Source organism: Watersipora subatra, chromosome 3 (assembly GCF_963576615.1).
Source record: "Watersipora subatra chromosome 3, tzWatSuba1.1, whole genome shotgun sequence".
NCBI lineage: Eukaryota > Metazoa > Bryozoa > Gymnolaemata > Cheilostomatida > Watersiporidae > Watersipora > Watersipora subatra.
Window position 1 is genome coordinate 53,101,314 of NC_088710.1, and position 14,818 is coordinate 53,116,131.

General features: G+C 38.1%; 1 protein-coding gene across 1 annotated transcript; it reads left to right on the top strand.

Annotated features, from left to right (window-relative positions):
* The first annotated feature begins 433 nt into the window (after positions 1-433).
* LOC137390726 (nucleolar protein 4-like) lies at positions 434-14,308 on the top strand. Its single transcript, XM_068077048.1, has 13 exons — positions 434-513; positions 772-937; positions 3,003-3,134; positions 4,049-4,246; positions 5,607-5,663; positions 7,016-7,175; positions 7,541-7,701; positions 9,357-9,476; positions 9,862-10,065; positions 10,380-10,382; positions 11,030-11,316; positions 13,232-13,392; positions 13,541-14,308. The coding sequence occupies exons 1-13, from the start codon at positions 434-436 to the stop codon at positions 13,735-13,737; spliced, it is 1,926 nt and encodes a 641-aa protein (XP_067933149.1). The 3' UTR covers positions 13,738-14,308.
* The last annotated feature ends 510 nt before the right edge of the window (positions 14,309-14,818 follow it).

Here is a 14,818-nt window from a genome sequence, read left to right on the forward strand (position 1 = left end):
ACTAGGCAATCATTTAAGCTGTCCTATATGTATTAGGTAAGACGGCTTAGTTGGTTTCTTCAGTCTTCTCTCTTGACACAAAATCAATTGTCAGCCTTTCATTTATCTTCGCAAGCCCGCAATTCCAACACGGGACATCTGCCGCAAGCATTACCAGTGAGCGAAATGATTGGCTGCATCCGTAGCAAAGCGTGCGCCTTTGTGTACTAAGCATCCTGCTAGTGACAGGTGTGAGGCAAGATGCGTATTATAAGATGCCTCTTTGTTTCCAATTTGATAACGCATACGTTTGCTGGTTCGATCAACAAATTCTCAACTGTCCGCTTGTGGCACACATGTGGGCGACGGGTTGCTACACGTGCTTTTTGTCAATTTGCTATTTCGATTTTAAACGGTCACCAGCATTTCTGAAATCCCTCTCCTATCAGCTGCCATGGCACACAGTTTTGATAATTATAAGAAGTGGATACACACAACATTCGGAGAAGGCTCTAGAGCAAAAACTATCACATGGTACGTTTTATATTTGTTTTCATGGCATTTAAATTGGTTTTTAATTTTACATACTGTAGCTGTAAATTCATTAATTAGTTAGTGTGAGAGATTTCGGGTTAGCATGTGATTATAGGTATGGTTTACGGGCTATCATAGTTTATATAGGTTATGTTGCTATTTGCTTTTGCGCTTGGATTCAGGGTCTTGGTTTTTCACCAAGACGAGCTATTGGCAATGGCCTTTTAACCTTCATACAAGACCTCACACTCTTGACAGGTCAAAGTACTTGAGGATCCACAAGGTTCTCAGCGGCAGAAGCCTTGGTGAGCGACCCAAGTTTAAATTTTGGGTCAAATCTAAAGGATTCTGCTTTCTCAAACGCTATCCTCTGACAGGAAGGCAGTCTGAGATAGCAGGTGTGGTAATCGCATTACCAAACAAGGTAGGGCCTTCATACACTGCTTGCTTACATTACATACAAGTAGCTTTTAATTCAATTAGCTAACAGAGTTAGGGTGGCCTAGTGGTAGCGCCTTTAACTCTCAACCATGGTGTTGGGGGTTGAGTCCTGCCAATCTGAAAAAGCTCTCAGCAAGTGCTCAGCCCTAAATCGCTGGGTCTTTGCTTGGTCTAACCGGTGTTTTTCGCGGGGTCTTAGGCCCCGTGCATCACACTGACAACGTGGGCATGTTAAAGATCCACCTTTGCACATTGGGCAAGTGAAATGGCTACCTGGCTCTGTCAGACTGGACGTGTTGCAAAGGCATCCCTTCAGATTAACCTGACAGTTCCGGAAGTGGTAGATAATGAGAACTGGGTCACCTTTTTTCTACCATACTGCTCGACCCAAGCAAACATCGCTAAGATGCAAGTCATTGTCGATTTCTGACAGCTAGCCAGCTAAAAGAGTTAAATATTTTTAGATTTTGGTGCTTGGTTACTACAGTGGTTAAGTTGTAGCAACGGTTATTTTGTGCTTGTGTAATAATAAGTTCCAAAGTCAAAATAAACAGCATTTAAAAAGGTACTGTTATTCTACTCTACTAAACTAGTAATAGTAACAGTAGGCTGTAGTAGAGAATATGCTGCCAGTAAATCATACATAGCTCAGAGTTTTGAAATCTACTATTTTTGGGGACCTGGCGGATGGCCGCATATGTGTGTGACATTTGGAGAAAACTGGCTAAATATGTGGAAATGCATAGAGTTTATACGGACTACAAACAAACACAATGATAAAGTGGGATTTATTATTAGATATTTATAATTTTTTTATTCAACTTGTTCAAATATGTTACAAAGCATGCAATATCTCTCATGTTAAATTGCGCTAAAATATGAAAAAAGCTATGTGTTTGTTTGTGCTATATACGCTTATATAAAGTTTTGTGTAGGCAGCAGTAAATATGTATAGGTGGCAGCACTGGAACTTGCCAGTCAGTGCTGCCACCTATCAGTTCTGAGCCACCTATCAGCTCTGAGCCACGTATCAGCATCAAAGTATATGTATAATCTTTGTTTCAGTCAAACAGTTAAATGTGTTACACTTGAGGAACTGTTCTATTATACTTGGGCAGGTTTAGATGAATCCCTAAAAAATTTTATTTCTCACACTCACAGCAGTTTTTAAGGATTCTGTTAGGTCTATACTTACAGCAATAGCTGTATTGGCGTTAGCTAGTTACTGTAATAACTATATAGCTATTGTATAGCCGCTGTGTAGCTAGAGTATACATATAGCTGTATAACCATTGCATTGTCACTATATAGCTAGAGTATACATATAGCTGTACAACCATTGTATAGTCACGGTATAGCTAGAGTGTACATATTACTGTATAACTATTGTATAGTCACTGTATAGCTAGAGAATACATATAGCTATATAACCATTGTATAGTCACTGTATAGCTAGAGTGTACATATTGCTGTATAACCATTGTATAGTCAGTACTAGTTGTAACTGTTCAGCTATTGTATAGCCAATATATAACTGTATAACGAGTAGCTATATAATTACATGTTTACACATGTAACTATATAGTTATTGTGCAGCCGCCGTATAGCTAGGGTATACATATAACTGTATAACCATTGTATAGCCACTGCATAGGTAGGTTATACATGTAGCTGTGTAACTGTTGTATAACCACAGCATTTATAATATAGAAAAATAACCATATAACTGTTGTATAGCTACTGTATAACTATAGTATACATATAACTGTATAACTATCATATAGCTACTGTAGACTTTAGTATACAGCAGTTGTATAACTAGTAAGTGTCTGTAATCGGTATTTTAATATTGGGTGATTTTTTAATAACTGTACAGCTGCTGTACACTTATATACCCTCTGTATACATAACAACATTTCATGTTTCAAATCATCTGTTGAATTATGCGCAATAGCAGTGAGTGCTGTTGTTGCGTAGTTATCTGCACTAAATTGCAAGTGGAAACAACTTCTTGTTTTTGGCTTATAAAGAAACATGATCTACTTTAGAAGACATCAGGAGAAAGTATGTACAGACGAGTGGCTGTCGTAGAAGAGTTCTTTGACATTATCCATAGTATTCACATCGGTATGGGCGAGAGGAATGGCACGCACGCTGGCCAGAAACGGACCTATAAAGCAGTAAGCTTTTAGCATTATGCACTCAATAGTGTTCTCATAAACGAGTCCTTTACGCTTACCTGCATGTCTGACTCACCATTGGTCCGTACCTATACTCAGCCAGATTGTAGCATTTGAATTGTAACTTTACATAAACCAAATCTTGCGGTGTGAATGTACACACTATACATCCTCTGAGGATATGACGCGGATGAGCCACGCAGGATGATGTGTTTGGGCAAATACAAAAACAATGGAGTGATTAAAATACACAGTAAAATTACATTGTAGTGGAATACAAAGACAAAGCTGTTATTGACTTAGCTCTCCATTTGGAGAAGGGGAGAGGCATTGCTACCAACTGCAGTGGAGCTCAAAGCGGAATGCATCTGTACTGTTGATGTAGCCTGTCTGCACTACAGCCTTTCAATTCTATGACTAGAACTTGGATGCTTGTATTGAATGACAGATCTTTGACATGTCAGAGTTTTGCAGAATAGCTAGAGGCTCTAACTATGACGATAGGTGCAAAGCTATGGGACGATGTAGTCACACACTCTTTAGCTAGTCTTTATTTTCTCTTGAAATACAAATTAATTGATATTGGTCTTGGTCAATAAATATAACCTTATGATTTCCTAATAGATCTCATACTTGTACTCAGATACCACAGCCTCTGCAGAGCTTGTCACGGGTATCTTTCTTACTGTTATGGAGCTTTTAGCACAAAAAGTTCATTCAATTTTCTTAGCTCCCGAAGACTGACTTGTGATACAGAAGCCTGTAAACTTTGGTCATACTTAAAAATGAGTAGATTCATTTTTACTAAACTAAATTGTTTTTTGTTTGGGAATTTAATAAGAAATACCGCTCAATATATGCATACTTGAACAATTTACTTTAAGTATATATTGTATACGTTCAATTCCTTTCAGATCATGGAATCCTACGCCTGCCTGCCACGCGAGGCCGTAACACACTTCCTCATGAACTGCGAGCCCTGCTGCAGTCGTATGCGTCTTAGTCTATCTCCAGGCATACCAGAATGCAACAGCAGACTGTTAGACTCTTCAGTGCTCTCTCTTCCTTCTTATGCTGATTGCTCATCACCTGAGTCATATGTAGATATTGAGGTGAGTCACCGCTTGAATTATGTTGTACTTTTTCGGCAAAACCTTTAGTTTAGAAAGCTTGACCTGTAAACAGCAGGTTGGGATTCGATTACCAAAAACAGCGACTGGTGGTGACAGGAATGGCATCCAGCTTTAAAGTGCTCTTTGCAATTGGACATGTTTCCGGTCATCAAGGTTTCCTCGTCACTGAGCTCAGACGTGTCCAGCCAACATCACAAAGACATTATCTTATGTGACATTACTTTGTGCCACGATGCTTTTAAAAACACACCCAGCCTTTGTCCGAACTGAGCAAAAGCAAAGCAGACATTATAATTGATCTTCAAAGGATTGTCCGCTCACCCAAAACCTTTCATATTGATAACTGCATCATCTGCCTTAACACTCTTTATAGTAGCCTACAACTTAGAAAAAGTGACTTGTACTCGAACAAGGTTTACTTGGTGTTTTCAGTTAAACGGTTTATAGTTTACTCATTGTCTCCCCTTGTCATGCAAAAAGGTTGCAAGTGCCAAGTCTAGCTGCTCATTAGTCATATTAGAAACTAAGAAAGCATCTCACTATTTGCAGTTATTTGCGATTATTTGGCCTATAAATTGCTTTACCATTTATATTCTTATGGAAGATCGCCGACACTTCGAGAGGACGCAGGGGAAAATCTTTTTTGTTTATAGAAAAAAGTTCAGATACTGTCAATTTCATGCTGATATATTGCTTTAGTTCAAGCTAAAAGAAATTATCAATTATTTTAACAGTAAAAAAATTATTTTGATGTTTTATTTGCAGCATTGTTGCTGTATGTAGCCGCAAACTGTCAGCTTCTTCAAAATGACGATGCATCTTTTTCCGAGTCGCTTGCGTTTTCAATGCTAGGAGCGGGAATTACAGAGAAATACACGAGTAGGGAGAGTCTGAGCTGCCACGGGTGCATTGCCTGTCCTGCTCTCAACCTATCAAATCATAGAAACTGAATATCATAAAGTGGCTGACCATGCCATTTTAAGGAAATAATTATAGGCAGCAAATAGAGCGATAATAATGGCTGCTAGGCTTGGCATCTGATGACTTCTCATCAGGCTGCTTATTAGAAGCAATAGAAGGGGTTCACGCTTTGTTCTTAATATCAAGCGCCATGATAATATTTTCTATTACATATATTAATAACATTATGGTACCTTGAGCGCTCATTTCATTCTGCTCATAAACAATAAGGTGAAAGGGCCATATTATACATCTGACATGAGCTAAAGATAATTGGTGCGAGGTAAGCTAATACTGCTACCTGGTCCTTACTCTCGTTTGATCAATATTTTACATGGGTGCGCATCTATTTAGTTAAAGTGTTACACGTTTCTCTTAGTCAGCTAATGAGATCTTCTATGTCACAGCTTGCTGCTTCTTTAACACCATTCTGGAGGTAAGAGGTAATTAGAGACATTTTTACCCTAATTTTTACTTGTCAGTTCGAACAATGGCATTGTTTGCGCTGACCGTCCGTTTAGTCTCGGGGTAGACTGCTACGGAAGATCTGCATATTTGCATGTCCGCCGCGCTAACCTCCTGAGATCATGCTCTGTGACATCCGCTTCACCGGCAGTGTCAGCAAACGCTCAATTTGGCTAGAGTATCCAGATTCAAATATAGGATACTCGCTTAAATTCGAATCGATAAAGGTATTTTAACAAGGCCGCATTACCTACTCACGATTACACCCTGGCATGAGAGGATGCGTACGTGAAAAAGGACCGCGATGCTACATTTAACATTTAGTTCTTCCCCAAAAGGCTGGGTAGATGTCAGTATGAAGTACCTGACTAAAAACCGATATAAGAACAAAAAATTCATTTCCAATTGAAGGGGCGCATCCATTAAAATGAAATATCAAAAGACATGGATAGTACCCATTTATTGATTTTCTTATCAGCTTGCTCTGCTGCTTTTGTTAGCTTAACAAAAAACCGATGGTGCCGTGATGTTGGCTCAAGCCTTATTTTATGCGCTCCAGCTCCCCGCCTAATCAATATAGGTCTGTAGACAGGGGTATATCATTGCCTACTCCCCGCCTCCCTTAGACACTCTCATCTCTAGCGGTACAGGTGAGGCTCCTCAGTGCATTTCTTTCACCTTACTGCTCTAGATCTTACAGTCAGGGTGAGTGACATCCTCACATACCTTCCTCGCTCCCTACAGCTTTCGTTATACATTATGGTACGTCTTGTCTTATTCGTTTTCCATGTTAATCAGCACTCATATTGTGTTATTATTATTATATATATATATTATATGTACTGTTATTATTCATGTATGCTGCTGTGGAGCAATATTCTTACGTACTGCCAAATATCTCTTTATTGGTGCTGCCAGAAATATCAGTTGCAGTGGCATCAATAAAAACTGGCTTTCATCTATCATTCATGTGTTCACACAATTTTTTTCTTATGGTTGCAATAGTACACTTTGTATATGATATGTTGCTTTTCGAGTATTTGGTCTATCCAAGTGCAGGACTATTACGCCACCTTGAGTTACGTTGTATATAAAGAACTGTACCTGTCGCGTGCTCAAACAAGCAGGTGGCTGCATTGGGCCAATCAAATGGTCTTACTCACCCTCTACCTCTCTTGGCAGGTGTATATTGAACCATGCAAGTATTAGCTTAGCTCATTACAGTAGCGCCTTTGTGAATATACAAGGGTACAAGCTATACTTAGGGTCCTATTGAGTTAGAAAATCGATGTAACACCTATAAGGATTGCTGTGCGATTTCAGTTGAGTAAAATTAGCATGGCAGAAGAGAAGAGTGTCTCGTCTGAAGAGGTGTCAGTCATCGAGAAGGAGTCCAAGCTCAACAGTGAAATGAAAGCTCACACCGTCAGTCCAGACACAGAAAATGAGATAGAAGTGGACATAAAAGAGGAACCTAATAAAGGTATTACTCCACAATGTATGTTTTTATTTTTTCTGTTATAGCTAGACCATGGTTGGCCCAAATTTATAATGAGTATTTTATGATGAAACTGTCATATAAGGCATACTTACCAGACATGGAGATACAAACCTCATTAATATAGAAGTCGTCTTTATTTCTCTTTAATTCATCTCTCTACAGACATGCATATTGTTCATGTAGCTGGCTATTGTTGGGAATTAGAATAAAAAGTAACCGTCATGCTTTCACCATAGCTTTCAGAATTCGGGTTCTAGATGTATGGAGAAATGTCTCCTACGACCAAATTATACCAACATGTTTACAAATACCTGAATACAGTTGTTTTGGTACAATATTCTTGCTAGACATGGCTGCGAAACTCAAAGCACTGGCTGGAGAGAATGAGGAGATTGAGGCTAAAGAAACTCAATTGGGTAACAGGCTAGTTATTTCTGAAGAAAAGCTCATAAAACACATTCCAAGGGTATCTACTCCATTGAAGCGATCTGCTGAGGTGAACCACGCTGTAAGAAGTTATTCTGTTTTTCTATTCCATTTTTAGGAATTTTTGACCTAACCGCTCCTCAGTGGAAGAAAGTATGAATAATTTGGTTTAGATTAGAGACAAACTCACTTATCAGACAACCTGAGCTCGTACCACCTGAGCTCGTACCACCTGAGCACGTATCACCTGAGCACGTATCACCTGAGCATGTATCACCTGCTATTAAAATTAGCACCAATAATATTATTTTTAACCTAAGTAATATACGGTTAAAGATGCTGTTTTGCTATGGTGTCAAATTGCCTGAAATCGTGACCAATTAGGTTTTGGTGAAGGAAGGAAGCACGCGGTGGGTAGGTGCAGGCTTGTATATTATGCAGAGACAAAGCGAGACACATGCACACCCTATTGATTAAAAAGAGCGTTGCGCTTGCTCTCCTTAGTAAACATTGGCCAGCCTCGACTACAAAAGCTCACAGGCTTCGTCAGTTCCCTAATTGATACAAATCTCCGTTCTTTCAAAATGAATTATTGATCTAGTCAGCAATTTTCAGAGTCAGTTTACCTGTGAATGTGTAATCAGCGATGAGGCACCCTTCACCGCTGACCCAGTCTATCAAAGCTGACTATTCACTGAGTCGTTGTAAAATATGTAATACTACGTTATTCTAATAACTCTTCTGTATTGCTAGCAGGCATGTTTGGTCTCACACTGATTACTCATTGCCGCCATGCGTCATTATCACTCCCAAATGTCACCTTAGCCTATGTACCAATTGTCACACGCCTTGTACCAATAAGTTTATCAATGACTGACAAGCTTTCCATGAAAAAATGATCACTCTTTCACACTTGAAGCAAGTTATTTCACCTTAATTCCAAAATTATAATTTCCTATGTATAAAAATATATCTATTAATAAATCTAAATTTGGACTAACTCAAATCTAATGTGATCACATGATTATCTGGCGAATGAAACACCTTGTTAGACAGATTACTTCATGGACCCTGCAGGGTGTCAACCTTTAAATTTACTCAATATTAAGGTGTTGGTTAATATAGGGATTTATGTTAAAGCAAAATGTTTTTTGCCAGAGCATTTTCAAGCCTCCACCACTCTCCATGCTGAAACAAAACTATATTAGCAAATGTGTAATGGCAAACTGATAAGCAATTTATCACGCATCGAACATTGAAACGCTAAACATGCCACCCTATCAATAACAGATCAAATCATTGTCAAGTTATTTGATCAACATTTGATAGTTTTGTATTTGAAGGGCTAAAATCATGAGTTAATTGTTCTGTGTCCATCATAACAGCATCTGTCAGGAAGTGGTCCAACGAACTCCAGAATATCAGTTGCATAAGCTTGTCATTGTTTAATGTATACATGACTAAAATTTCTATTTTCCAATCACATTACTCTTAAGTGGTCCTGAGAGATGAAATTGTTTATGTTGTCATACTGGCTTAGAAGAGTGCAACATTAAAATGTTCTGGAATAGTCAGGCTGATTCATGCGATTCTTTTCCAAATGTCTGTTTCAATGACATCCTGATCGATTGTGTATTCACATCAAGTCTGCAGCCAATCAATGATGAAAAAACGCTTAGTACGACATGAAATTTTCAATATTTTGAAAAAGGTAGTTTTGTTGTTGGCGTGTTGCAGATCAGCCCGAAGTCATCAAAAAAAGGAAGTGATGATGGGGAAGACGATGATGATGAAGATGATGACAATCTGTCGATGTCTCCAACAGAAGTCGACCCAGAGAGACTAAAAGCATTTAATGTATGAGCTTGTATTTTCACAGATGTGGTTGATTTAAACGACGGCAAACAATGATAAATATTTGGTAGTTATTAATTCGATTACAGTTTTAACAGGCATTGCACTATATTGCGAACAATTGGAAACTAACTGCTTTAACATCGTTCATAGAGCTATGTTGACTTTAGAAAAGGTCGTTTTATGAAGTCATCTCCAATGGTAAAATGAAAAAATGTGCTCACTGAAATGTACTGTGTTTAGACATTTTAGTGAGAGATTTCTCTATTAAACCAGCCAGCAAACATGTCATAACATAACCACAAAGTTTAGAGATCGCTTGTGCCAACAACTGGAAATATGATGGGTTTTTTCATGCTGTGACAATTATTACAGAATTTGGTTGTAGATGTTCTGCCGCTTGTTCGTCGATGAAAACTTGGACCGTCTTATACCTATATCAAAGCAACCTAAAGAGAAGTTACAGTCAATTCTAGACGCATGCAACCGACAATTCCCAGAATTCCAGGAAAGGTCTCGGAAGAGAGTGCGTACATACTTGAAAAGTTGCAGGAGGATGAGGCGGGCTCGTAACATGGATGGCCTTGAGAGTGTAAGTATTGCATTGTTCTATTTTAAACTTTATCTCGACCATCCTTGTCTGCATCGTGATAGCTACTTTACATCATGAACAATTCTGTGGAGAGCATACGGATCAGGTGGTGCATTCTGAAATGCAGCGTCTGCAGATTAAAATCGCGTCCCTTACTGAAAGTCGTAGGGTGTCTTCATTTGACTAATTTGATTATGTTTTCCTTCAAGCATTCGTGAGAAGACCGATTTTACTGACTTCTTACGATTCCATCGACTTCAACTTTGCTTCCTTGCTCTACTGAGCCAGCTTGTGTGCACTTGATTACATTATAGCAAGTTTGCTGCCTGTCATCTTTTACTTCCAAATTTTTCTCATGACCTTGGATAACTACTTGCCAAAAGAACAATTTTACTTAATTTTTCCTCGTTTCAAAATTTTCCACTGCCACGATTAATTGAATTGAACATAAGATGAAGAATGAAATACAATGTAGTAAATATGTAGGCATTATCTTTTCTGACCTGAGAATATTAAAACATTTTGGTTTACTTTACGTTTAGGCTCTAAGTTCAGACAAAAATTATTATATTCTATTTTCAATCTTTTAGACAATTTCTAGCTATGATGTTTCCCAATAAATAAAATATATTAATTATAAGAGAAATAGTGTGATATCTTAATTTAACTTGAAGATAAGTCGCTCAATGGATTGCTACTACCATTTATTTTTTATTATCACTGTGTTTGTTACGGAGGGCACTATTTTAGGCTGCCCTTTTGCTGTAGCATGTCAGTTCAGGAAAAAACAACTCTTAAATATGTCTTGATCGCATTTATTGAAGCATCTTACTGATACAATACAAGCTTAACAACAAAATATTTATCTTTTGATTTGTTCTGAAGCTGGTTGTACACGAGTATGTTCGCTTGACCCGCGTGTCTAGTCTGTATCTAAACTCTTGACTCTGTTGCTGTCTTCCAGATCCGACCAACACCTCCACACCTGACTTCTCCTATTGCTGAAAACCTGTTGTCGCAAGCGTGCGAAAATGAGATGGAAAACAGCAGCAGAATAAAAATGGGTCTTGAGCCTCTACCCTCAACACCGGTCGCTCGTCGCCTCGTTAACCACACAACCGCTAACTCAGTAGCCCCCACACCTAACCACGCTTCATCCGCTGTATCTATGCCTACACTAGCGCAAGCTGTTAGCCGACAGCAAGCCTCTGCCCAACCAGTACCCGGACACAGGATATTGCCAGACTGGAGGTAAGTCAGCATACAGCTCACTGGCTCTACTCGTATCCTGAAGGAATGCGTATACAAAGTTAGCATTTTTCTTTATCGAATTCAGGTTCTAATGTTCCGGCTGTCATCTACAGCAAGAGATGCAGGTAGACTAGATATATGCAGTAAACTCAATGTCAGACTTACCTTCAAGAGAATTCAAATCAGGGCTGTTCAATTCAAGCCATTATCAGCGTGAGAACCTTGCAATATCATAAACTGCTGCTGGTTGAATGCAACCTTTTTGTTTACATTCATAGAAAGTATAATTTGATCATGTGTGCATAACTCCCAAATTCCGGAAATTTATAGCATTTGGAATTTGACTCACTAAATAGCTTCGATTCTTGTGTTCTCTTTACGAGTCTCGCTAGTGCCCTCGTATCAGTTAGGCAAGTGTTTAGACATGTATTGCTCTGAAAATCTATTTAGCTAAACTTAATGTCTATTGGCTGCAATGCTCACTATCAATTATTATTATACATGTAATTCCGGGCTGCCTGTGCATTCTATAGGACCAATGTTCTACCTCTTCTCATCATATTTTCGTTAGGAACTGATATATATTGATTTATAAATAAATCTTTTACCTCAAATATAAAAGATTTTAAATTTAAAATATAAAATATTTTAAATTTTAAATCTTTCAGCATCAGCTCATGTAGACTTATATACCGAATGTGCTGTTAACGACTACATTTTTGTGTAAAAAAACCCTTAAAGGTTGACTTGCAACAAATTCACATTACAGTTATTTGGTATCAAAAGATTCACCATGTCTTACTCTGCTGTGTTGTAGGTGCCAAATATGTGGAAATGTGATTACAAGCGCTTGAAAGCTAAAAAACGAAAAGCCGAACATGGCTTTTCGTTGGTAGATTGGAATCAGTTTATTTCTCTGATGTTGTCATTACATTCAGTTATTGTTTTGTCACGTGATGTTCTCACGTGAATTGAACGGCTAATAAAAGGCTCAATATAAAACTTCTCGTAGCACTAGTTTATGACAAACACTTCGGGTTTTACCGAAGACCCCGTATCAAATATAGATGCTCGCTACTTTACAGTTTTGTTTCGACTTGGTCTAATAGTCTAGTCGTAATATGATCGTGTGACCCAATACTTCGCAAATAATTTCCGCAGCACTTTTCGATTATCACAGGTGACCAACAGGCTCGTCATGATTATCAGACAATGATGTGTACTCCTTCGCGCTAAGGTTAAAAATTAAACGAATTTTTACGGTAAGTTATAAAATATCAGTGCTGAAAGTGATAGCATTACATTGACGATAAAACAGGCACGTAAGAACAATAGACATGGTTTTATTGAATACGTGAAGTATATTTGTGAAAATATTTCGACGAATGAGGTTGCGTGAAAGTGTAAACAGAAGCCATCTTGTACAACTACGTCTCATTTGAGCCGTTTTGGAAAGAGATTCTACTACGGCGGTCTCATGATGGCGGCGATTAACTGTTCGTTTTTTAGCTTTTAGAAGCTTGTAATCACATTTCCACGCATTTTGCACCTACAACACAGCAGAGTAAAACATGGTGAATCTTTTGATATCAAATAACTGTAATGTGAATTTTGTTGCAAGTCAACCTTTAAATATGTAGCTCTTCATGCACTCACTTTGGACTGGTGTATTCTTCAGCGAGTATATTAGGGGGAGTAAGATTAGGAGATCTACTATGCGGTTTAGTAACTCAACTTGATCTCATTTCACCAGTCAGGTCCCAAGGCTACTACCAGGTCCCAAGGCTACTACCAGGTCTCAAAGCTACTACGCAAATAATATTGCTCAATGAAAGACTGAATTTGCAGCTAAGTAATTTTTTTGAACAAGTTTGATTATATATTGGTTAAAATGTGGAAATATTTACTTTTATAGGTTCCAGCACACGGCACCCTTTCGTCATGATCTCACTCCGTTTTTTGGCAGCGGTTTTTTCCGGCCACCATTCCCTGGACTGCCCACTCCTGTACCTTCCGCTGCTGCTCCTATTCAGGTGTCTCAAGCTGCCAATCTTATAAACCTCCAGCCAGCTCCTCGTAAGATTCTTTTTTGTCAACGTTTATTCTAAGTGGGAGTTGTCCGTTCTAGTTAAATCTAATGCCTGTGATGAATTTAGCAATAGATATACTGTACCACGTGTATATTGCTGTATTCTTGATGTAAATACTGTCAGGCTGATTGTAGCTGCTGGTGTGACTGCCGACCTGAGCGCTCTAAAGAAACAAGCCTCAGCCGTTCTCTCCACTCAGAACAAAGCTTCTATTCTTACCGCTACAGAGAAGGCAACTATTAAACAGCTCATCACAGGCTACCGGGAGTCAGCGACTTTTCTCTACAAGTCAGCTGATGAGCTCGAGCTACTCATCGCACACACCGGCTGAAGAGTTATCCTACATCATTTCAAGGGATGCACAATTTCTCGACAGCCTGGTCTAATGCCTGCCGGTGAATTGATTTTGTACTAGCTGATATAGGTGTTTTTCATTAGCTATATTTGGGTCGATTGGGCCTTATAATCTCTTTGTTGTTTTGTATACAACATGATCCTTTCTGAAATTTTTTATGTGCCTTGCACTATTTTTGCTCAAAATCTATCATGAAGTTCTGTATACATGACTGCTCCTTTCTCCGATCTACTCACTGATATTTACCGACTAGCTGCCTTCTCTTTACCTGCCACAGTGACATGTCATACCCATGTTATGAACCATATGTGACTTGTGACTTGACATTAATATTTTTTGCCATATTCAAGAATTTGCATTAGTTAGTACTTTGTTTTTGTAAGCCATAAGATTGCTTTCTCTTGTTGTTGTTGTTGTTGTTGTTTTGCTCTTGATACATTCCATGCATAAATATTTAATGCTTATTTATTTGCAATAATATTTTTATTACTTATATAATAATGTTGTTTTGTGCAATAATTATTTACTCTTCATAGTCATTAACATTTTTAAAGAATCGCTAGACAATCTAGTCAATATATTTGACTTATACAACTTGTTAGTTCACATTAGCATTTATTGTTGTAAGTGTTGTTGTTCATCTCCAGGTTGTAGCAGCTTGTTATTATAATATTACTTTGGAGTTGTTTCCACATTTATTGCCTTGGGCAAAATACAACTTACTGTATGTTATCAATATGCAAAGTTGTTTTTTATTTAAATATTTTCAGTAACTTTTAAATAAATGATGATGTTTCAACTTCTGTTATAGCCAGAGCATGGTTGGCCAAAATTTATAATCAATATTTTATGATGGAACTGCCATGTAAGGTATACTTACTTACCAGACAACGAGATACAAACTTTGTTGATACAGGAGTCGTCTTTATTTCTCTTTGGTCTATCTCTCTACGAACCTGCATATTGTTTATAAAGCTGGCTATTGTTGGAAATTAAATTAACAAGTGACTACCATGTCCTTACTATGTCCTTTGAAATCTTGGTTGTGGTTGCATAT

What these genes read in the sequence shown, in the direction of transcription:
- LOC137390726 (XM_068077048.1), top strand. Translation starts at nt 434, where the DNA reads ATGGCACACAGTTTTGATAATTATAAGAAGTGGATACACACAACATTC. An exon ending in AGAGCAAAAACTATCACATG is followed by an intron (nt 514 to 771) that starts GTACGTTTTATA and finishes CACTCTTGACAG; the next exon opens with GTCAAAGTACTTGAGGATCC. An exon ending in AGGATATTGCCAGACTGGAG is followed by an intron (nt 11,317 to 13,231) that starts GTAAGTCAGCAT and finishes TTACTTTTATAG; the next exon opens with GTTCCAGCACACGGCACCCT.